This window comes from Oncorhynchus mykiss, unplaced genomic scaffold (assembly GCF_013265735.2).
Source record: "Oncorhynchus mykiss isolate Arlee unplaced genomic scaffold, USDA_OmykA_1.1 un_scaffold_85, whole genome shotgun sequence".
Taxonomy (NCBI): Eukaryota; Metazoa; Chordata; class Actinopteri; order Salmoniformes; family Salmonidae; genus Oncorhynchus; species Oncorhynchus mykiss.
Genome location: NW_023493658.1, coordinates 2,083,140 through 2,105,125, shown reverse-complemented (window position 1 = coordinate 2,105,125; position 21,986 = coordinate 2,083,140). Strand labels below are relative to the sequence as shown.

Sequence of the window (21,986 nt, the reverse complement as noted above, 5' to 3'; positions counted from 1 at the left end):
ACCCCACAACCACCCCACCAACCAACCCCACCTGCAAAGCTATTACATAAATTATTATTGGACTGAAAAAAAACATTTTATTTTTACATCACATGGGTACAACACTGTCTACCAACAGTCTACTGGCTTGAGAACTCAACTTAATCTAGATATTCCCTGATTGAATAAAAAAAACTCCATGCAGAACTAACTCAACAGTCTTTGAAGAACACAATCATCTAGATGTTGTCTAATAGCCTACTGTTTAATACAACAATTCAGATCTTATTTCATTGAATCAAAAAAAAGAAGTCAGAATTCATTAGGCAATGTCAAGTACACAATAATTTATCACGTAACTTCAAATACATTCAAGTGGTCTTCGTCAGCTTGGTAACAGTGACACCTTGGGGAACAGGGTGGTACTGAGAAATAGTTGATATCCATCCAAAATTGCACCCTATTCCCCCAGGCCCTGGTCAAAAGTAGTGCACTATATAGGGTATAAGGTGTCATTTGGGTCTGAACCTAGGAATAAAGTCAGACTTCAAACCCTTACAGAAGTGTCACCTCACCATGGGGATAATATAAGACCAGGAAACTGAGTGAGAACCGGGAATGTAGTTACCGGGTTGACAACGGTTGTCATTAGACAACATTTAAATATATAATGAGTTAAATAGAATTATAGAATTCAATTCAAACCAGTTCTAATTCTGTGTGTGTTTTATGTTGATCGTCCTGTTTGATTGACAGCTGTGGGTGTTGACTGTTCCAGAAGGCACATCTCGCTGGTCTCCAGTCAGGACTGGGCTGTCAGCAACATCAGGCTCATACTCTGTGCACCTGGGGAAGAAAAAGAGTACAGTATTTAGTGAAAATCCATGTATCCTTCCTAGCAGCTAAGCCAATGTCTAATGCAACATGCAAGCATTAGCAACTACTAGCTAGCTGGGGCCAATGTGCAATGCAACATGCAAGCATTAGCAACTACTAGCTAGCTGGGGCCAATGTGCAATGCAACATGCAAGCATTAGTAACTACTAGCTAGCTGGGGCCAATGTGTAATGCAACATGCAAGCATTAGCAACTACTAGCTAGCTGGGGCCAATGTCTAATGCAACATGCAAGCATTAGCAACTACTAGCTAGCTGGGGTCAATGTGTTCTGTCCATAGAATTTGAATAAATTGAGCAGACATACAGTAGCTGTGAAAATAATGTAATTTGCTTGTGTGAAAGATTCGGAATGTGTGGAATTATGAAGGGGCACAGAATTCTAATGACATGATCAAACTTCATGATCAAAATTCTAATGGAATGTTGTTTAGAATGGGAACGTCTGTGGTCCTGGTTCTAATTCTAGTTCTATGTGTCATTCTATTTACCTTCTGTACTATCACATCACTGAGCAGGACCTCTTTACTGGCCTGGCAGTCTCTCCTGTTGGCATAGTAAAGGTGGGGCAGAAACGGGCCACAGTAGGTATTGTATCATATGTGGTATTGGACAGGGTCTTACATTTGTTTTTTATCCTAATTAATAATATTATAAAAATTAAACATGTCCTCTGTTGTTAGTGACCAAAGGGCCCTTAACTCAAAGAATACAAGCAATATATTCATCTAAATTGTCTGCCTTTTCCTAACTCTAAATATATGTAAAAATAATAATAATAATAATTAAAAACCTACACTAAAAATCTCACATAAGAAGTAGAGTGTAGAGATCTGATTTACCTTCCACCTTGGCTTCCTCCACTGCCTCTGCGGTCACCTCAGCAGGCCAATCGGTGGTGCGCTCCTCTGCGGTCACCTCAGCAGGCCAATCGGTGGCGCGCTCCTCTGCGGTCACCTCCACTGCCTCACCCTCGACGACTGCCTCCTCCACACCAGCAGGGGGAGCCTCTACTTCCCCCACAGATGCAGCCTCTACAACCTCCATGGGGGTGACTGCCACATCAGCCTCAGAAGCTGGGGCTTCACATTGGTGGCATGAAGTGAAGAGGGCCTCCTTGACTTCCTCAGCCGGGGCTGCCTCTGCCTCCACTGCCTCAACATCCAGGGCTGAGGCTGCTGCCAGCATCGCCGCCTCCACGACGAGCGCCTCATCCTCAGACACTTGGGCTGTCTCCACAGCCTCCTTTGCCGCTGCTGGTTCCTCCATTTCTGGGGCTTCCTCCACTGGGGCTTCCTCCACTGGGGCTTCCTCTACTACTGGGGCTTCCTCTACTACTGGGGCTTCCTCTACTGGGGCTTCCTCTACTACTGGGGCTTCCTCTACTGGGGCTTCCTCTACTGGGGCTTCCTCTACTACTGGGGCTTCCTCTACTACTGGGGCTTCCTCTACTACTGGGGCTTCCTCTACTACTGGGGCTTCCTCTACTACTGGGGCTTCCTCTACTACTGGGGCTTCCTCCACTGGGGCTTCCTCTACTGGGGCTTCCTCTACTGGGGCTTCCTCTACTGGGGCTTCCTCTACTGGGGCTTCCTCCACTGGGGCTTCCTCTACTACTACCTCTTCGGCTGCAGGTAACTCTGCCTCAACAGGCGCAGCCTCTTCGACTGGGGCAGCCTCTTCGACTGGGGCAGCCTCTTCGACTGGGGCAGCCTCTTCGACTGGGGCAGCCTCTTCGACTGGGGCAGCCTCTTCTGGGGAAAATTCCTCTACTATTGGTCCCTCCTCGGCAGAAGCCTCAGCCTCATGTGCTTCCACAGCGGCAAAAGCCTCAGCCTCAGGTACTTCCACAGCGGCAGAAGCCTCAGCCTCAGGTACTTCCACAGCGGCAGAAGCCTCAGCCTCAGGTACTTCCACAGCGGCAGAAGCCTCAGCCTCAGGTACTTCCACAGCGGCAGAAGCCTCAGCCTCAGGTGCTTCCTCTACGGCAACCGGAACTACTTCCTCTGGCTCAGGGGTCTCCTCCGCAACCACTTCCTCTGGCTCAGGGGTCTCCTCAGCAACCACTTCCTCTGTGACATTAGGGGCAGCAACAACAGCCTCCTCTTCTGGTTTGGGCTCTTCAGTTTCCAAGACTTCTGCAGCTGGTGCTTCTGCCACTTCCGCCTCCACAGATAATACTTCCTCCTCTACCTTAGCTTCAGGAACCTCCAGGGAATCTAGAATGTCCTCGGCGGGAGCGAGTGAGGATTCTTCAGTCCGGTCTTCTAGGTGTTGGACGGCGTGCATGAGCCTCCTCTCAGCTACCGAGGCAGCAGCGATCTCAGAGCTGGCCAGGAGCTTCATGGAGGCAGACGTGATGTCAGACACAGCATCTAAAAAGAGAAGCAAGTCATGTCAGTCATGTAAGAAAGACAAAAAGGCTGCCTGTATAACTGCAGAAACACACAGCTTTTCAGAAAAGTATTTACAAAAATATTGTATATACAAAGGATGGAGCAGATCAGCAGATGCCATACTAAAATCAGTCACTGCCTTCACAGAGTAACCATGTTAGATGTGGGTGAGTGTTATTGTTACAACCGTCACAGAGTAGCCATGTTAGATGTGGGTGATCGTGTTATTGTTACAACCTTCACAGAATAGCCATTACAGATATCAAATCATGTGTGAATACGTAATAACATTCTAGGAAGATTCAGTCTTTATATAAAATAATTAAAACATTGTTTACCGTCTACTGGACTTACCTTCCATTCACCTCAGGGCTCAGGATGACATACCTTCACATCATTCTGCCATGGGGGGGGGGGCACGTGACCATCTGGGGGGAGTCTAACACATGGGACAAGTCCAGCAGCCGTGTCATGCCCCTCGTCTGTGTCGTGAGGATATAAACCTGGAGGTTTGTTGATAAATACCCTACTACAGGCTGGTGTGTGATGACTGATTAACACTCCACTTCGGGAGCAGCCAACCGTGTACGGATCCATTTTGTTCTCTGAACTGCTCGTTCAATCCAGTTCCTGGTCGTGTTTGGATGTGCACAGGGCCTAAGGCCATTGGACAGTGTTGATCAACTGCTGGTAGTCTGACTGCCTGGTATGTGTGCACTACTTTAACCAGCCTACAAATTAAAAACTAGAAAACAATTCATGCCAAGTGCCATTATACTAAACACATGAAGACAAAGCATTAAAAAGGTGAATGTTATTTAATAATTAATCATGGTTTAGTGTTTTTACATTCGCTTTGATGTTGTAAAACTCGTAGAGCCACACCTGTCAAATCTATCTGCTGCTGCGGGTACGGACCAGTTTGGACCAGTTTGGACCAGTATGGACCAGTTTGGCCCAGTTTGGACCAGTTTGGACCAGTTCTGGGTTGGAAGCCTGACAGGCACAGAGACTAGACAATTCTGAAATCTGGTACAAGAGGTCTATGCTGAACTAAAAGATCACACACACACAGCTACATAAAACCCTTCAATACACATGGGAGCATGAACATGGCATTGATGGACATGATATAGATGATCATAAAAGGAATATCCAACTGCTACCAAAACCCTAAACTCAAAGCAATGTACGGTCATGGGTATGTCTAGACTAGAGGAGTTCTAGGTTACGGATGGGTGGGTGTGGGAACTATCAGGTTCTACATAACTGGTAAATATTTAACAAAACCTGCCTTTTGATAAAATAATCTATATGTTGAAAGATAATGATTTTAAAAAATCCACTCTGAAACCTTATAACTGTATAAAATTGATTATAATCAAAATTATAATCTGATGATGTGTGTAGTTTTAGTCGGAATTAGGTTAAACAATGTATCTGTATGGTGGACAAACACACTGAGCAGGTGTAGCTCAGGTTTTGAACTTGTATGTGGGGGCCGAAGAAAAAAAACCTGAGAACATTTAAACTGTGTTTGGACCGACCTGGCTAGGACTCTGAGGATCCTATGATAGCATAGGGAATACTTCTCAAGGTTTCCCTCATCTCAGGGGAATGGAACTGTCGGCTGGGTAGTGATACACAGTGGTGAGAACTACGGAGAATGATAAAACTCACCTACTGTTTGGGTGGAAGTGTGTGCGCAGCTATAAAATGGATGTCTTTGTATAATGAGCTTCAGAACATTCTCTGAATAAACTGTACTCTTTTTGCATAAGCTGAGTCTTTTAATTATTATTAAACCCATGGTCTTACAGATCTCGGGATTGGTCAGAGCTATTGAGTGCCAGTTATTATCATTCGGATTGAAAATTCTCTTGACACCTTTCCACAGTGTGTAGGTTCAGGCTTAGATATTGATTTTAAAACACATTTCCTGGAAAACTGTTTAATCATTTGTTCTGTTCAGGAACTCTGACCTAATATGCAAATGTTTTGTAAAAAAAAAAAAAAAAAAAGTTGTAAAATCTGAAATGGTCATTTCATTGGATAAAAACAGACAAAACGCAGCAATAGTGTTTATTACACACGTGAGGGTAAGACAATAGAAGAAATGGACGCAATAGAAGTAACTGACAACGTCTTTATTGAAGGACTTCAGCTTCCTGAATCTCTCCTTCACTGATACTTTAGAAAACATTTCCTTAAAAGGTGTCAAGGTGCGTTATTAGTTGGCCCATGGCGACCATCTCCAGACAGAACAACATTTCCAATGTCGATGAGTCGGAGAGGAATAGAACAGTAGTGTTGAAGTGAGATCGTTGGGTTTATTATAAAAATGTTCCCTTAATGTTTACCTTTCACAGTTAGGAAATAAAAAGACAGACTCGTAACAGCATCGGCGCAAATAAACTAAATTAACAAAACAAAACTTGGACTTTTTGAAGTTCTATTGAGAGATGGTGAATGATTGGTTGGCTGAAGGAAAAAAACAGTGTGACAGTATTAGTAGAATGTGTGTCTGCATCACAAATGGATCCCTATTCCCTATAAAGTGCACTAGTTTTAACCAGGGCCCATAGGCCACAAACATAGGGCTCTGGTGAAACGTAGCGCACAATAGGGCCCGGCATCGTCCGGGTTAGGGGTGGGTTTGGCCGGGGGAGGCCGTCACTGTAAATAAGAATTTGTTCTTAACTGACTTGCCTAGTTAAATAAAGGTAAAATAATTTAATTAAATGTGTAGTGTGTGTGATCAAGTGATGTTGTAGTGTGTGTAGTGTGTGTAGGAGGGCAAGTGAAATGTGTGATGCAGCCTGGGAGCATCGTCCTGGGCAGCTTCATTACATCATGTAAGTCCTGGCTGGTTTGTGTGTCAGTCACCGTGGTTACGACACAGTGTTGGTTGATTAAAGTAGTAGTGGACTGTTCTAGATCAAAACGTTCCACTAGGAGGTAAGGAAGGTAAAGAAGAAATGCACGACTACAGTTTGTTACAGGAGGTTTGAAGTTGAAGGTAGAGGCTCGAGGTTCTGTAAACAACAAGGTATTTTAGTGGAAGTCCCTTCCCACCAAGCACTTATCCAAGACCCCGCTTTTAATGAAACACTTCCTAGGGCTGCAACGGGCCGCGCCCCTCTTCCCACAGTTATGGTTCCAGGAACTGACAGGGCCACAAATTCTTTGTTCGTTTCAATTAGTTTCAAATGATGAATAGCTACACAAAGTTCCAGGATGAACCAATAATTGAAAAGATTAGAAATGGCTTTAAAATGTTTTTTTTTATTTTTTATAAAAAGTGTAGTGGGGGGGGGGGGGGGGGGTCTGTGTCATCCAATCACAGAGCAGAATACAAGTAATGTGGTTTGTTAGCGAACACATGATGGTACGCGATAGCTGTAGTATCTTCCAACCACAGAGCAGATCCAAGTCACCTGATCTGTTCGATGCCACATCATGTGGTGCTAACAGATCACGTGACTTGTATCTGCTCTGTGATTGGACAATACAGACCGCGAGGCTCCATGGTGAGTGGAGGCTTTGGTGCTCTTTGAAACAAACTGACAATACAAACGTGATTTCTCAGAGGGCACCGATGGGCACTACATCAACAATAAGAAATTGTTTTGTAATCTCGGTTGAAAATAGAACATCTACGTTGCACAGTAATATTGCTAATATTTGATACCACTACGGGCTTTGAGGGTTGAGAATCCACTTCCGGAACCACTGGTTGCAGCCCTATTTACTCAGCATTGGGGGCAGGGGGGAAGTGATCCCTTATCTGTGCTTGGTGGGGGCAGACTTCTCCCTGGCACAGTGTCTAGGACGTGATAAGAAGGATCAGACAGATATGATGTCATAAAGAGATCAGTGAGGACACAGAACCAACTGATCCCCAAAGTTCCAATCACTGGGAGTTCCATTTGGGCACTGGAACACGGAGCTTTATGACATCACCGACTAATCCTTCTAGAGCTTATCCTAGGGAGAGGTGTGAGCAGCACTTAGAGGAGGAGGAGGAGAGAGCAGGGAGGAGGAAGGAGCTAGCAGTTTTTTGGTCACATTTCACAATAAGATGCAGTTCACAAAGCAATTAAAATGCTTCTCTGACTGGTATATTTATTACTTGCATAATAACCATTTAACCTGCTTGAAGTGCTTATCGTCTCGAGGTTCATACACATGACCTTCCTTTCAATCTGAATTTGGAGCACGTTCAACGCATCGTCAAAATGGACTGCAAACTTTAACAAAGCCCAGATGGCAGACTGACATTATGTAGAACTCCGCCATCCATCTGGCCCAGATGGCAGACTGACATTATTATGTAGAACTCCGCCATCCATCTGGCCCAGATGGCAGACTGACATTATTATGTAGAACTCCGCCATCCATCTGGCCCAGATGGCAGACTGACATTATTATGTAGAACTCCGCCATCCATCTGGAATCTTAAGGGACAAAGTCATTCAGACAAAAGTGAAGGAAAAGAGGTTGCCATTTTCTGTCCTGAATTCTAAGGGCCACTTGGGAACACTTTCCATTAGAAGAGTCCAAAAAAAGGCAACCTATTCCCTATATAGTGACAATGTACCAGAGCCTATGGGCCCTATATAGGGAATAGGGTGCCATTTCAGAGGCACATAGGTTTGTGGGTCAGGACAACATGTACCATCATAAATCCAATATCTCCCTTTTACTTCCCCTTTAACACCTAGGAACTCCTCAGAAAAACAGAGCCAGGAGTTTTCCCCAACAACCATGATCCGACCAGAAAAAAAACACTCCTGTCCCCACTGATAAATAGGACCATGTTGCTTGACAAATAGAGCGGGAATTATTTAAAAACCTGAAACGGCTATGTATTTAGCTGTGGTGTAAAGGAGTCAGAAAGGAGACAGCTGTCCCCGTCACCATGACATCATACCTAACTAAAGTGTTCTTTAACAGAACATAGTCCACCTCCTGCTTCCTATTGTAACATGTGCTAGTAGATTGGGGGCAGTGATCCAGAAAGGTACCCTATTCCGTACGTAGGGTGCTACTTTAAACCAGGGAAAGTAGTGCACTACATAGGGAATAGGGAGTAGAGGGGGCCTGTGGGGGGGGGGGGGGGGGGGGGGGGGTCAGGTGTAGGGTTGGGGGGGGGGGGGTAGTAGTAGTAAGAGGGACACCACAGCTAAACACACCCCTCTAGGTTGACCTTTGACCCCTCATGCTGCCACCTCGGCGGCAGGGGCTGCTTCTGCCTCAGGGGCGGTGGGAGCCGTCTCGGCCACTACTTCCTCACCGGCGGCCTCCACGGCAACGACCTCTTCCACGACGCCAGGAGCCGCATCTGCGACGTCCTCGATGACGGCCTCTGCGTCAGCCTCCGGTGCAACTTCTTCCGTAACCACGGCAACTTCCACTGCGGGCGCTTCCTCAACTGCGACGACCTCTGGTTCCGCAGCAACCTCTGCAACCGCCTCTAGGACAGCGACCTCTGCCACGACTTCCTCTGCTGCTGCAGGCACCTCCTCGACTGCGGCCGTCTCAGCGACCACCTCGGCTAACACCTCTGCTTCTACTGGTGCCGGTTCTTCTGGGGATTCTACTTCCTCTGCTGCTGGTGCCGCTTCCTCTGCTGCTGGTGCCGCTTCCTCTGCTGCTGGTGCCGCTTCCTCTGCTGCTGGTGCTGCTTCCTCTGCTGCTGGTGCTGCTTCTGGAAGGAGATGGAGAGAGAGAGAGAGGGAGAAGTGGAATAGAGAGAAAGATGAGGACACGGTCTTATCCCTCCCTACAGGGTTTTGTCCAATTCCAACATCGATCCCCTAAAGACAGATTCTAAATTGTACCATGTGGTCTGGTCTCTGGGTAGAAAGTATCCTGATCAGGAACAAAAGGATAGGTGGATCCAACACGGAGAAAAATACTAAATTAAGTTTAAACTGCTTTCAGTTATTAGTCCTCTGCTAAGCAGTTAACTACCTTCTAATGTGTGACGCAGTTTGACCTTTGAACCCTCCAGAAACCCTTGAGACGTATCCTACAAACTTAGCTAGATATACTCAGGCCTTTCTGAAATGAGCTAGCTTCAGGTAGCTTCACATTCCAGCTCAGGCTTTTCTGAAATGAGCTAGCTTCAGGTAGCTTCACATTCCAGCTCAGGCTTTTCCCCATCAAGTAGATATTGCTTGTGCACCCATCACTTCCTTGAGCCTGCTCAAGCCAGGCTTGTAACTACATAACTAGTCGAACACCGAACCCGTCAAACACCGAACCCGTCAAACACCGAACCCGTCAAACACCGAACCCGTCAAACACCGAACCCGTCAAACACCGAACCCGTCAAACACCGAACCCGTCAAACACCGAACCCGTCAAACACCGAACCCGTCAAACACCGAACCCGTCAAACACCGAACCCGTCAAACACCGAACCCGTCAAACACCGAACCCGTCAAACACCGAACCTTGGGACACACTCCCAGCCAGAGGGAACACCTGGAGCAGGGTTAAGGTCAAGGTTAACTGAAAACAGCTGTTTTTTATTAACAAACCATTATAACAGGTAACAAGGATAATATCAACTGATTAGCCAGTGGTCTGTATTGGTATTTAAACGGGCCCCTGACTAGCTAAAGGTCCAGCCACATTCTGTTGTAGAAGTATACCCAAGTACACGAACAAGGATAAGATCTCAACTCATTAGCCAGGAATGACAGCAGTAGCCACAACTGGTTTTAAACGGTATAATTAAGAAGACGAGGAACTTGGGGTCAGGTACTCAGGGCGATAGAGCTGTGACAGACTAAGCAACGAGCAAACATCCAAACGTAACATGCAGGCAGGACAGAAAACAAAATAACAAGCTTTTTGGAATACACCAAAAGATATGCAAATGAGGAAAAGAGAAAAGGACCAACAGGTCGATATGAAGGGAATGAATGAGTTCCCGTGGCTTTAGTCTGAACAGTGTGGAGATGTGTGCAGAGTAAACGATACTACAGACTAAAACCACAATAATATGCAAGCAAAGATAAGACGGACGCCGGTAAGAACATCTGATGTTTGGATCAGGTGTTAATGCATTGTTCCTTGACCAAGTTCAGGAGCCAAAGCTCAACATTACCCTTTTCTTTTCAAGTGTGCCCAGCTTATGGAGCTATTTTGGAAACAGGTTTAGAATGTTTAAAAGGGGTAGAGGTCGTTGAATATGTGTAGGCCAGGTCTAGAAATCAGAGTTAGTTATTGAAAGTTTGTTGGCTAGCAATGACAAACTGGCTACCAGTGCCAGGTGTGTCAGGGGAGGTGTAGAATTTCATTTAAAGTTAATGTGATCGAATAGCGAAGCCTACAAAATGGTGCCCCCCCCCCCCGCCACCACAAACACATGAAATGGCAGTTGGTTACACTTTGTTCTGACAGGAAGTTGTAAGATGTTTCATGCCAGGTAGGACTAGAGCAGTGTCTCAAATGGCACTCTATTCCCATCAGCACAGCGCCGGAGAGACAGGATCTGCTAAAGCATTCAAGCTACATTTCTCACAGGCACGCTAAAAGATGTCCAAAAAGAACTCCCTCTGCATCGCTTGTAACACAACAATAAAAAAATGACCTCCGTTGTCTATATATAGGTTTAGAGTTTGTCTATATATAGGTTTAGGGTTTGTCTATACACTATGGCCACTAGTGTACTAAGGATGGGTGAATGTAGGTAGGAACAGAAAACTAGACTCTACATGAACCAATCAGAGCTTTCAGCGACACCATGTGAACCAAGGAGCTTAGCCCAACAGACCAATCAGGAGATCTGGGCACAGGGCCCAGGAACCCAGACAGGTCAATTAATCACTGACAGAAATCAGCCCTGACAGTCTAGATTAATCGCATTCAGAGTGATCATTCCACCATGCTGGCATGTCGGTGGCAGCGGCAAAACAGGGTCCACGCCAAAAGAAAACCTTTGGCTAGGCTTAGTGTGGACAAAAACATTATTGTCATGGTTGCAACGTTCTGATGAGACATTCCTTCTCCAACTGACACTAGAACTCTGGCCATTCTTGTCCACTATGATGAGGAATTCTGGAATACTGAGAGTACAAATTCTAGAACTCCCCTAGGATTCTACATTCTATGGTTCTAAATTCTATGGCTCATGTCTATTGGTAGAATGTCAAGAGTGTGGATCAATGGAGTGTGAGGCAGTGCAGACAGTAGGCTACTGAGAACTCACCCTTGGGCCTCGAGTTCATCTCGGCGAGTCGGTCATTGTACCGCTCACTGTCACCATTCACTGTCTTGTAAGCCTGAATGGAACAGACAGACCGAGAGGTTGGAGGGACACGCCAAATTAAAAGAACACAGAAAGTGAATCTAGCTGCATTTCAAAATGGCTGCCTTGATCTAAGTTGAGAAGCTGAATCCTCTCTTCCCTCAGCACTAGTAAGTAACAGTGTAGGGTTCAATAAAGGAGTGGCCTGAGCTAACGTCCTTGCCAACGGTTCTCTGTAGAACTGGTATAACGGTCTTTAAAAAGCTCCACTGCTGCGGTAAGGACTCTCCATGACAACAGTTACCACAAGGCTATACAGTGAGCTCCAGAAGTGTGTTTTGGCTCTGTACTCCTGCACTTTAATACATACAAGTTAAAATCCTAAGCTACACCCTGCTCAGTGTGTTTGTCCACCATACAGATACATTGTTTAACCTCATTCCGACTAAAACTACACACATCATCAGATTAGAATTTTGATTCTAATCAATTTTATACAGTTATAAGGTTTCAGAGTGGATTTTTTTAAAAATCATTATCTTTCAACATATAGATTATTTTATCAAAAGGCAGGTTTTGTTAAATATTTACCAGTTATGTAGAACCTAATAGTTCCCACACCCACCCATCCATAACCTAGAACTCCTCTAGTCTAGACATACCCATGACCGTACATTGCTTGTGAACCGTTTAGAAATTACAAAACTTTTTGTACATAGTCCCCCCCCCCCCCATTTTAGGGGGCCAACAGTTTTGGGAGAATTTCACTTGTATGGGTGTTATGTAGTGAAAAGTGTAGTATTTGGTCCCATATTCAGAGCACCACACGACTGCGTCAACCTTGTGACTAAACTACTTTGTTGTGGTTGTTCCAGATTATTTTGTGCCCAATAGAAATAAAAGGGTAAACAATGTGTAATTTTAGAGTCATTATAAAATAAGAATAAAATATGATATAGTAATGTGGATGCTACCATGGTTACGGACAATCCTGAATAATGATGAGTGAGAAAGTAACACAACAATATCATACCTCCAGGACATGCTAACCTCTCATCAATACAATTACAAGGGGAGGTTAGCATTTTATATCATACCCCCCAAGACATGCTAACCTCTCATCAATACAATTACAAGGGGAGGTTAGCATTTTATATCATACCCCCCAAGACATGCTAACCTCTCATCAATACAATTACAAGGGGAGGTTAGCATTTTATATCATACCCCCCAAGACATGCTAACCTCTCATCAATACAATTACAAGGGGAGGTTAGCATTTTATATCATACCCCCCAAGACATGCTAACCTCTCATCAATACAATTACAAGGGGAGGTTAGCATTTTATATCATACTCCCCAGGACATGCTAACCTCTCATCAATACAATTACAAGGGGAGGTTAGCATTTTATATCATACCCCCCAAGACATGCTAACCTCTCATCATTACAATTACAAGTGGAGGTTAGCATTTTATATCATACCCCCCAAGACATGCTAACCTCTCATCATTACAATTACAAGGGGAGGTTAGCATTTTGTATCATACCCCCCAGGACATGCTAACCTCTCATCATTACAATTGGAGATTAGCATGTCTTTTTTTTGGGGGGGGGGGTATGATATTTGTGCGTGAGAGATTTACAGAGCAGGTGTTTAACTGAACCATAGCCTACCTGTGTACTGTTCCTAGTTGAGGCGAGTGCTGTTGAGTTTCAGCCACATAAGAGAAAAATGTGGTGGGGTTTTCATCCTACAGTAACGTGATACTACGGTATTATATTGGGTCCTGTAGAACACCATCATTATGTGATCTTGCACACATTCAGTTTTCATCAAACTTTATTAAAAAACGACCTCCGTTCACCAGAGTAGCCTGTTCTCTACAGGTAGCCTAGTGGTTAGAATGTTGGACTAGTAACCGGAAGGTTGCAAGTTCAAACCCCCGAGCTGACAAGGTACAAATCTGTCGTTCTGCCCCCTGAACAGGCAGTTAACCCACTGTTCCCAGGCCGTCATTGAAAATAAGAATTTGTTCTTAACTAACTAGTAAGGTAAAACTACTGGCCTGGGATCTGGGATCTGTTCCCTAACCAAACCACTGGCCTGGGATCTGTTCCCTAACCAAACCACTGACCTGGGATCATGTTCCCTAACCAAACCACTGACCTGGGATCATGTTCCCTAACCAAACCACTGACCTGGGATCATGTTCCCTAACCAAACCACTGACCTGGGGTCTGTTCCCTAACCAAACCACTGGCCTGGGATCTGTTCCCTAACCAAACCACTGGCCTGGGATCTGTTCCCTAACCAAACCACTGGCCTGGGATCTGTTCCCTAACCAAACCACTGACCTGGGATCTGTTCCCTAACCAAACCACTGACCTGGGATCTGTTCCCAAACCACTGGCCTGGGATCTGTTCCCTAACCAAACCACTGACCTGGGATATTTCCCTAACCAAACCACTGGCCTGGGGTCATGTGTCCAAATGTTAATGAATTGGATTAATGTGTGGAAAACTGATCTGGGAAGAGTCAGGAAAAATCAATACTTAATGTCAATATGCTTGAAATTAAACTATATAGCAAGTTCAAGTTAACCTTCAGGCACAGAGTTCAGATCAGTGTTTGCTCTCCAGATCACCTTAACCACTATGGGAGGAAACAAAAAAACTGATACTCAAATAAGAATACAGTTCTGAGTAGATGGAGCCCTTCAGGAACAAATCTGATCTAGGATCAGCATGTACTGCCCAGGCCTTATCCTTTAAACTTACAACCCACACACAACCGATCTTGAATCAGTACTTACGTAGACCACAGCGGCAGTGAGGCCTCCTCCACACAGAACGGCGTACGCCACGTTGGTGGCAGAGCCACCGGGGATCCCGACGGACATCTGCCGCACTGGAACCACTGTGAGGAGACACAGTGGAGAGGGGGACACGGTTAGGGGACGGACCGGAAGAGAGAGCTACCTAAGACTGTGGATAATGAAGATCTCAAAAAGGCGGTTTACCAGTTCACCAAAAATGGTCAAGGTTCCTGTCTGTGAAAGATTCTTCAAAGTAGCAGCCACCACCGTAAAGCTTGGAGGAGGTGTGATGGGGATTTGCTGGCGACACAGATTTATTTAGATTTCAAGGCACACTTAACCAGCGATACACCATCCCATCTGGTTGGCACTTAATGGGACTATCATTTGTTTTTCAACAGGACAAAGACCCAAAACACCTCCAGGCTGCATAAGGGCTATTTGACCAAGAAGGAGAGTGATGGAGTGCTGCATCAGATGACCTTGCCTCCACAATCACCCGACCTCAACCCAATTGAGATGGTTTGGGATGAGTTGGACCGCAGAGTGACGGAAAAGCAGCCAACAAGTGCTCAGTATATATGAGAACTCCTTCAAGATTGTTGGAAAAGTATTCCAGGTGAAGCTGGTTGAGAGAATGCCAAGAGTGTGCAATGATCAACGCAAAGGGTGGCTACTTTGAGGAATCTAAAATATATATATATTCAGATTTGTTTAACACTTTTTTGGTTACTACATGATTCCATGTGTGTTATTTCATAGTTTTGATGTGTTCACTATTATACAATGTAGAAAATAGTCCAAATAAAGAAAACCCCTTAAATGAGTCAGTGTCCAAACATTTGACTGGTACTGTAGATACAGAGGGAGATCTACATATATACAAACTATAAAGCATGTAAATATATGAAGAGAAAGCTAGATGTACACTTTTTGTTAATCTACTCAGACAGTAAGGAAAATGCTAGTTTTGCATTGGACAGAGCTAAACAAGCTAAACACAAGCTAAACACGACTAGCCAACCAATCCCAGTCCATCCTACCAAGCTAAACACGACTAGCCAACCAATCCCAGACCATCCTACCAAGCTAAAACGCAACTAGCCAACCTATCCCAGTCCATCCTACCAAGCTAAAACACAACTAGCCAACCAATCCCAGACCACCCTACCAAGCTAAAACACGACTAGCCAACCAATCCCAGACAACCCTACCAAGCTAAAACGCGACTAGCCAACCAATCCCAGTCCATCCTACCAAGCTAAAACGCGACTAGCCAACCAATCCCAGACAACCCTACCAAGCTAAAACGTGACTAGCCAACCAATCCCAGTCCATCCTAATCCAGACCAGGGTTGAAATAATTTCAAGTAGTTTCTGTTGTTGATTGAGCCTGGTTTAATGGACCAACAGACAGACCAACCCTACCCACCTGGCGATAGTGGTAGACACCTGGCTACCCTGCCTAGTGGTTAGAGCTGATGTAATATCACTGTCAGACTGTAGGACACTGAATCATCTTCACAGAACCATCATATTAACAACACTAAAGAAAGACCCAAATGCAGAAATAGAGATTTGAGATTAGACCATAAATCTCCATAATGGGTTGTGGTTGTTGTTATTGTTGTGTGGGTGGCATGGTCCACATGGCCAGTAGGGCTGGGTGGAGAGCAGGAGCCTAGTCTTCAGTAAACAGACTGCCAGGGTTGACAGGATTGGCTCTCCTCGGGCTAAATAGCCTGATCCTATCAACACTGGCACACTCCCTAAAAATCACACACAGAACACATACACACAACCAGTCAATCACATACACACAACCAGTCAATCACATACACACACCATAGAAACGACACCATAGAAACGACACCATAGAAACGGCACCATAGAAACGGCACAGCCACACGACATAAAACCAGTCAACGACACAGGAAATCGTGGCCGTGTTTTGCTGTCTACTTCTGCCTGTTAGTCCATTAGAGACTAGTAAAGGACTTCTATAGATGAATGTATACATTAAGCCCTGAGTAGAAAACACCAGGAATATAACTGTACCGTGGTGGTGTACAGGGGACTAGGTTCAAAGTTCAACATGTGTCCCAGAATGCAAAGGTCTGGCAGAGGGGCGTCTACAGGGAAAAACAAGAGACACTTTTCTATAAGTAGTGCCTCTGTGGTGTGTGCTCATGAAGGATGTGTGTGTGTGTGTGTGTGTTTCCACACCCGTCTCTGGGTGAGTGTGTGAGCAACATATGTGTTCTATAAGAGGTGTGTGTGTTTACCTGTGTCTGGGTGAGAGAGTGTGTGTGTGTTTACCTGTGTCTGGGTGTGTGTTCACCTGTCTCTGGTTGAGAGAGTGTGTGTTCACCTGTCTCTGGTTGAGAGAGTGTGTGTGTGCACCTGTCTCCCCTCCATGTAAAAAGTATCACATTTCATCCTGCAGCTCTGCAGAGAACACATCTATCCCCCCCCCCCCCCCCCCCCCCCCCCTGATAGAGGTCAACAGAACCACATGTGGAGTCAGCATGGTAGGGTACATCTACCCCGACTGATAGAGGTCAACAGAACCACATGTACCCTACCATGCTGACTCCTCACCCCCCCCTGATAGAGGTCAACAGAACCCACATGTACCCTACCATGCTGACTCCTCACCTACCCCCCCTGATAGAGGTCAACAGAACCCACATGTACCCTACCATGCTGACTCCTCACCTACCCCCCCCTGATAGAGGTCAACAGAACCCACATGTACCCTACCATGCTGACTCCTCATCTACCCCCCCTGATAGAGGTCAACAGAACCACATGTACCCTACCATGCTGACTTCCCCCCCCCCCCCCCCCGATAGAGGTCAATGGCACCCCATGTAACACGTCAGTGAGCTGATCAGACACATAAATCTTATCAGCTCCATAGATGACCACCACCCCCCCCCCCATCTCCATAGATGACCCCCCCCAGCTCCATAGATGACCCACTCCCCAGCTCCATAGATGACCACCCCCCCCCCCCCCCAGCTCCATAGATGACCCACTCCCCAGCTCCATAGATGACCCACTCCCCAGCTCCATAGATGACCACCCCCAGCTCCATAGATGACCACCCCCAGCTCCATAGATGACCCACTCCCCAGCTCCATAGATGACCACCCCCAGCTCCATAGATGACACCCCCCCCCCCCCCAGCTCCATAGATGACCCCCCCTCCTAGCTCCATAGATGACTGACTAGATTGAATCCCCGAGCTGACAAGGTAAAAATCTGATGTTCTGACCCTGAACAAGGCAGTTAACCCACTGTTCCCCTGAACAAGGCAGTTAACCCACTGTTCCCCTGAACAAGGCAGTTAACCCACTGTTCCCCTGAACAAGGCAGTTAACCCACTGTTCCCCTGAACAAGGCAGTTAACCCACTGTTCCCCTGAACAAGGCAGTTAACCCACTGTTCCCCTGAACAAGGCAGTTAACCCACTGTTCCCCTGAACAAGGCAGTTAACCCACTGTTCCCCTGAACAAGGCAGTTAACCCACTGTTCCTAGGCCGTCATTGAAAATAAGAATGGATTTTTAACTGACTTGCCTCGTTAAATAAAGGTTAAATATAAAAATATAAAAACCAACCACCTTTTACATAGAGGCCATTTAGCTCTGGTCCAGAGAGACGCACAGTCAATACATTCAACTAAGGTAGGACAAGACAAATCACAACAGTCAGTGCCAGTAAAACGTTCCTCAAAAAAACACAGCCATCAGTGGTTACCAGACGTTGATCCTGGTTGACCCAGAGCTACTCTGCTGCCCTCTCTAATCCCATGACACGGCAAGTGGCCTCCTGTCTGTACCTGTGAAGGCCCGGTTATTTATACAGGTAGCTAGGCACTAATCAGTTAAGCTGAGCTAGAGGTCAGACGTGTCACAGACACGCGTGATTCCAGTCTCCTCCCTGACAGCCAATCATAGCACAATAGCATTGAACCCCCCCCCCCCCCCCCCCCCCCCACCGATTCCTTCCAGCTGAATAGAGACCATTCACAGCAGTGACACACACAGGACTATACACGCATGAAAAAATGCCCGCCCCTATGTAGGCCCAAAGCCTAACCATGAGGCCCATCTGCCCTGACATAGACCTAGTCATGACTGACTAGTGATCAATAAGTCATTAGTCAGCTACATATAATCCAGATCAGGGGGGGTGGATATACACAGAGGATAAAGCTACCGCTACAATGCATGTCTATGCTTCTAGCTGTAGATCAGGGGGGATATACACAGAGGATAAAGCTACCGTTACAATGCATGTCTATATGCATGTCTGCATATCTACAGCTAGAAGCATAGACCAGGGTGGATATACATCCTGGTGTCAAAGCACAGAGGTTGGAGAGGCTCTAACATTTATAAAACAGGAAATTAAACCAGCCCTGTTCAGATCTCCCTCAGGGCAAATTCCTTAAGCAACAAAGCAAACAGGGATTCTAGTTCCGGAATGAAGCCAGACTAGAACCAGTCTATCGATGAAGCTCGTGCATGGGAAAGTAGCTACACTAAAAATACAACCCAAATCCACTCTTCTCCTTGCTTTGACTCAAACCCACACAAAGCTGTTAACGCAACAATAACATTTTCCCTCTCCCTGACAAAACGCTTTGATGAGTCTGGGGAGACTGAATACAACATCACGATCAATTTGGATTATAGAGTTTGAGGCCTCTGCAGAACTCGACAGGTCAAATTCAAGTAGGGCTGTTATAGGCCAATCCAGATAACTATATTCACACAACCCCTATCCCTATACACGCGCTACCATCACACGTGAAGAATATCCATAGGACATCATATAGACTACGACATCTCCACTTAGCCTTCAAAAAAACAACGATTTAGGGGATATATATCAGATAAATACACGCACTTGATGCTTGGATGTTACATAACACCGATTATGTCGTTTTTGGACGGGGATGCGCTGTTTCGTAACTAAAATGTGCAGAGCTGCATGTTCTAATCTTTGTGGACATGGACACACCTCCCCAACGGAAAAGGGGGCGTACTGCCTCAACAAGCGCTCAGCAATAATGTAAGATTGAAATGATTACAAGGTAACTTTTCTTGCAATGTTTTTCAATAAACTATTAAAGAATGGCGCAGTGGATCATCCCGGAATGAATAAAGTACATAAATGTCGCGCAATTTGAAGGAAACTGCATTGATTGAAAAATCCTGAAACTTTGCATACAAAATTCACCCAATGTTGGACAAACCATCCAAATGTATAAAATCAAGCTCAACTGTTTACACAGACGGTCATTAAAACCAACTGTAATTGCATTGACCTTCGCGTAAATCCCCACATCACGCACGCGTGACGCGTCAGCTAGGATGTAACAAACGCTTAATATAAAAATGCCCCAAACTATTACAATATACTCCATCAAATTGGACCACTTGTAATCCACTCACCATTTCTGGATAAAGGCAGGGCGACTGTCAATCGTGCCAGGAGCCCCAGTCTCCGCCAAGCCGATCTACAGAAAAACATTTCTGATCAAGTCCAGGATCTAGTGTACAGTGCGTGTGGTGGTACAGGAGGCTTGCTGGATGACTGACTGAGGAGAGACCAGCTGTGAACACGCAACTACAGACTGCGCTCGTTAGAGTGGAGGCAGAGAATTCACCAAAGAGAGCAACCCGCCCCCCGCCTCTTTATAAACGTCATCCCCGACAGGTCAAAGGTTGACTTGACATGACACGAGGTTTTGGGGAAATAAACAAAATAAATGTTTTGAACAACATGTTCCAGAGGTTCTATACGGATTTCAGTGAAATGTTTCGGAGGGTTTGCGGTGGATTTTGTTATGCGTAAATGAGAATGACAGACCAGCCTGTTCAACTGGTATAGTACCGTGGAGATGGCAGAAATACAGGCGGATCTTTATCAAAGTACAGTATGCACATTTTGTTTGCATATTTTGGTATTATTTTTTTTTTTTTTTCTACTATGTTATTGACTTGTTTATTGTTTACTCCAAGTGTAACTCTGTGTTGTTGTCTGTTCACACTGCTATGCTTTATCTTGGCCAGGTCGCAGTTGTAAATGAGAACTTGTTCTCAACTTGCCAACCTGGTTAAATAAAGGTGAAATAAAAAAAATAAAGAATTATTTAATATAATAACTTCATATAATAACTAATTATTTCATATAATTACCATAGGGCCCTATTCGATAACAGGCTACATCTGAAAAATATGAATTCCAAACAAAAACCAAGTGCCCATATTAACCGATGCACTGTCAAAGTGCCTGTCGGATTCCCAGAGCATCTCATTCCCCCCTACTACTATGTATAAATGGATTAGGAGAGCCTCTCTCCTGCAGCTTGGAAGGACATGTACGCTGGTCAGAAATATCAACGCAGCATGTAAAGTGTTGGTCCCATGTTTCACGAACTGAAAAAAAATATCCCTGACATTTTTAGGAGTATTTCTGTCTGTAGTAAAGCCTTTTTGTGGGGGAAAAAACTCATTCTGATTGGTGCAGCCTGGGTCCCCAGAGGGTGGGCCTGGCTGCCAAGTGGGTGGGCCTATGCCCTCCAAGAACCACCCATGGCTACGCCCCTGCCTAGTCGTGTGAAATCCAAACATTACAATTAACTGATTTCCTTATATGAACTGTAACTCAGTACAATCTTTGAAATTGTTCCATGTTGCGTTTATACATTTTGTTCACTATAAATCAGAGACTAGGCAGCATCCCAAATGGCAGCCTTTTCCCTATTTAGTGCACTACTTTTGACCAGGGCCAATAGGGAATAGGGTGGCATTTGGTATTCCATATAGAGTTTAACTACTTTTGACCAGGGCCCATAGGGAATATGGTGCCATTTGGTATCCCCTATAGAGTTTAACTACTTTTGACCAGGACCTATAGGGAATAGGGTGCCATTTTGGGACAAAATCCAGAACAAACACCACGCAGCCATGGACAGGCAGGGCGCTAATGTGGGTCTATATCACAGGAGGTTGGTGGCACCTTAATTGGGGAGGACGGGCTTGTGGTGATGACTGGAGAGGAATCAGGGGAATGGTATCAACTACATCAAACACATGAGCTGTGTTCGAATACCCATACTAACATACTGTACACTACATACTTAATGAGTACCCATACTAACATAGTGTACACTACATACTTAATGAGTAGCCATACTAACATACTGTACACTACATACTTAATGAGTACCCATACTAACATACTGTACACTACATACTTAATGAGTACCCATACTAACATACTGTACACTACATACTTAATGAGTACCCATACTAACATACTGTACACTACATACTTAATGAGTATATACTACATACTGTTACAAATCAAATCAAATTTTATTTGTCACATACACATGGTTAGCAGATGTTAATGCGAGTGTAGCGAAATGCTTGTGCTTCTAGTTCCGACAATGCAGTAATAACCAACAAGTAATCTAACTAACAATTCCAAAACTACTGTCTTGTACACAGTGTAAGGGGATAAAGAATATGTACATAAGGATATATGAATGAGTGATGGTACAGAGCAGCATAGGCAAGATACAGTAGATGGTATCGAGTACAGTATAT

At 45.1% G+C, this 21,986-nt stretch overlaps 2 protein-coding genes across 4 annotated transcripts; both read right to left on the bottom strand.

Annotated features, from left to right (window-relative positions):
- LOC110511428 (fibrous sheath CABYR-binding protein) lies at positions 1 to 3,700 on the bottom strand. Of its 2 annotated transcripts, XM_021592365.2 has the most exons (3): positions 1,718 to 3,700; positions 1,367 to 1,421; positions 1 to 825 (listed from the first exon to the last, which is right to left on the bottom strand). In XM_021592365.2, exons 1-2 carry the CDS (start codon positions 3,219 to 3,221, stop codon positions 1,378 to 1,380), a joined length of 1,548 nt encoding a protein of 515 aa, XP_021448040.2. In that variant the 5' UTR covers positions 3,222 to 3,700; the 3' UTR covers positions 1 to 825; positions 1,367 to 1,377. The 2 variants fall into 2 exon arrangements, with proteins under 2 accessions (XP_021448040.2, XP_021448041.2); XM_021592366.2 differs by lacking the exon at positions 1,367 to 1,421.
- A 1,703-nt stretch (positions 3,701 to 5,403) lies between these two features.
- On the bottom strand, positions 5,404 to 20,044 carry LOC118946766 (cytochrome c1-like). Of its 2 annotated transcripts, none has more exons than XM_036971884.1 (4): positions 19,824 to 20,044; positions 14,354 to 14,457; positions 11,496 to 11,568; positions 5,404 to 8,981 (listed from the first exon to the last, which is right to left on the bottom strand). In XM_036971884.1, the coding sequence occupies exons 1-4, from the start codon at positions 19,900 to 19,902 to the stop codon at positions 8,491 to 8,493; spliced, it is 747 nt and encodes a 248-aa protein (XP_036827779.1). In that variant the 5' UTR covers positions 19,903 to 20,044; the 3' UTR covers positions 5,404 to 8,490. The 2 variants fall into 2 exon arrangements, with proteins under 2 accessions (XP_036827779.1, XP_036827780.1); XM_036971885.1 differs by having other exon boundaries at positions 5,404 to 8,960.
- Positions 20,045 to 21,986: the final 1,942 nt, after the last annotated feature.

What these genes read in the sequence shown, in the direction of transcription:
- LOC110511428 (XM_021592365.2), bottom strand. Translation starts at nt 3,221, where the DNA reads ATGAAGCTCCTGGCCAGCTCTGAGATCGCTGCTGCCTCGGTAGCTGAG. An exon ending in GGAGGAAGCCAAGGTGGAAG is followed by an intron (nt 1,422 to 1,717) that starts GTAAATCAGATC and finishes CTATGCCAACAG; the next exon opens with GAGAGACTGCCAGGCCAGTA.
- LOC118946766 (XM_036971884.1), bottom strand. Translation starts at nt 19,902, where the DNA reads ATGTTTTTCTGTAGATCGGCTTGGCGGAGACTGGGGCTCCTGGCACGA. An exon ending in CCTGCCTTTATCCAGAAATG is followed by an intron (nt 14,458 to 19,823) that starts GTGAGTGGATTA and finishes GTCTCCTCACAG; the next exon opens with TGGTTCCAGTGCGGCAGATG. An exon ending in TCACTGCCGCTGTGGTCTAC is followed by an intron (nt 11,569 to 14,353) that starts GTAAGTACTGAT and finishes TGTTCCATTCAG; the next exon opens with GCTTACAAGACAGTGAATGG.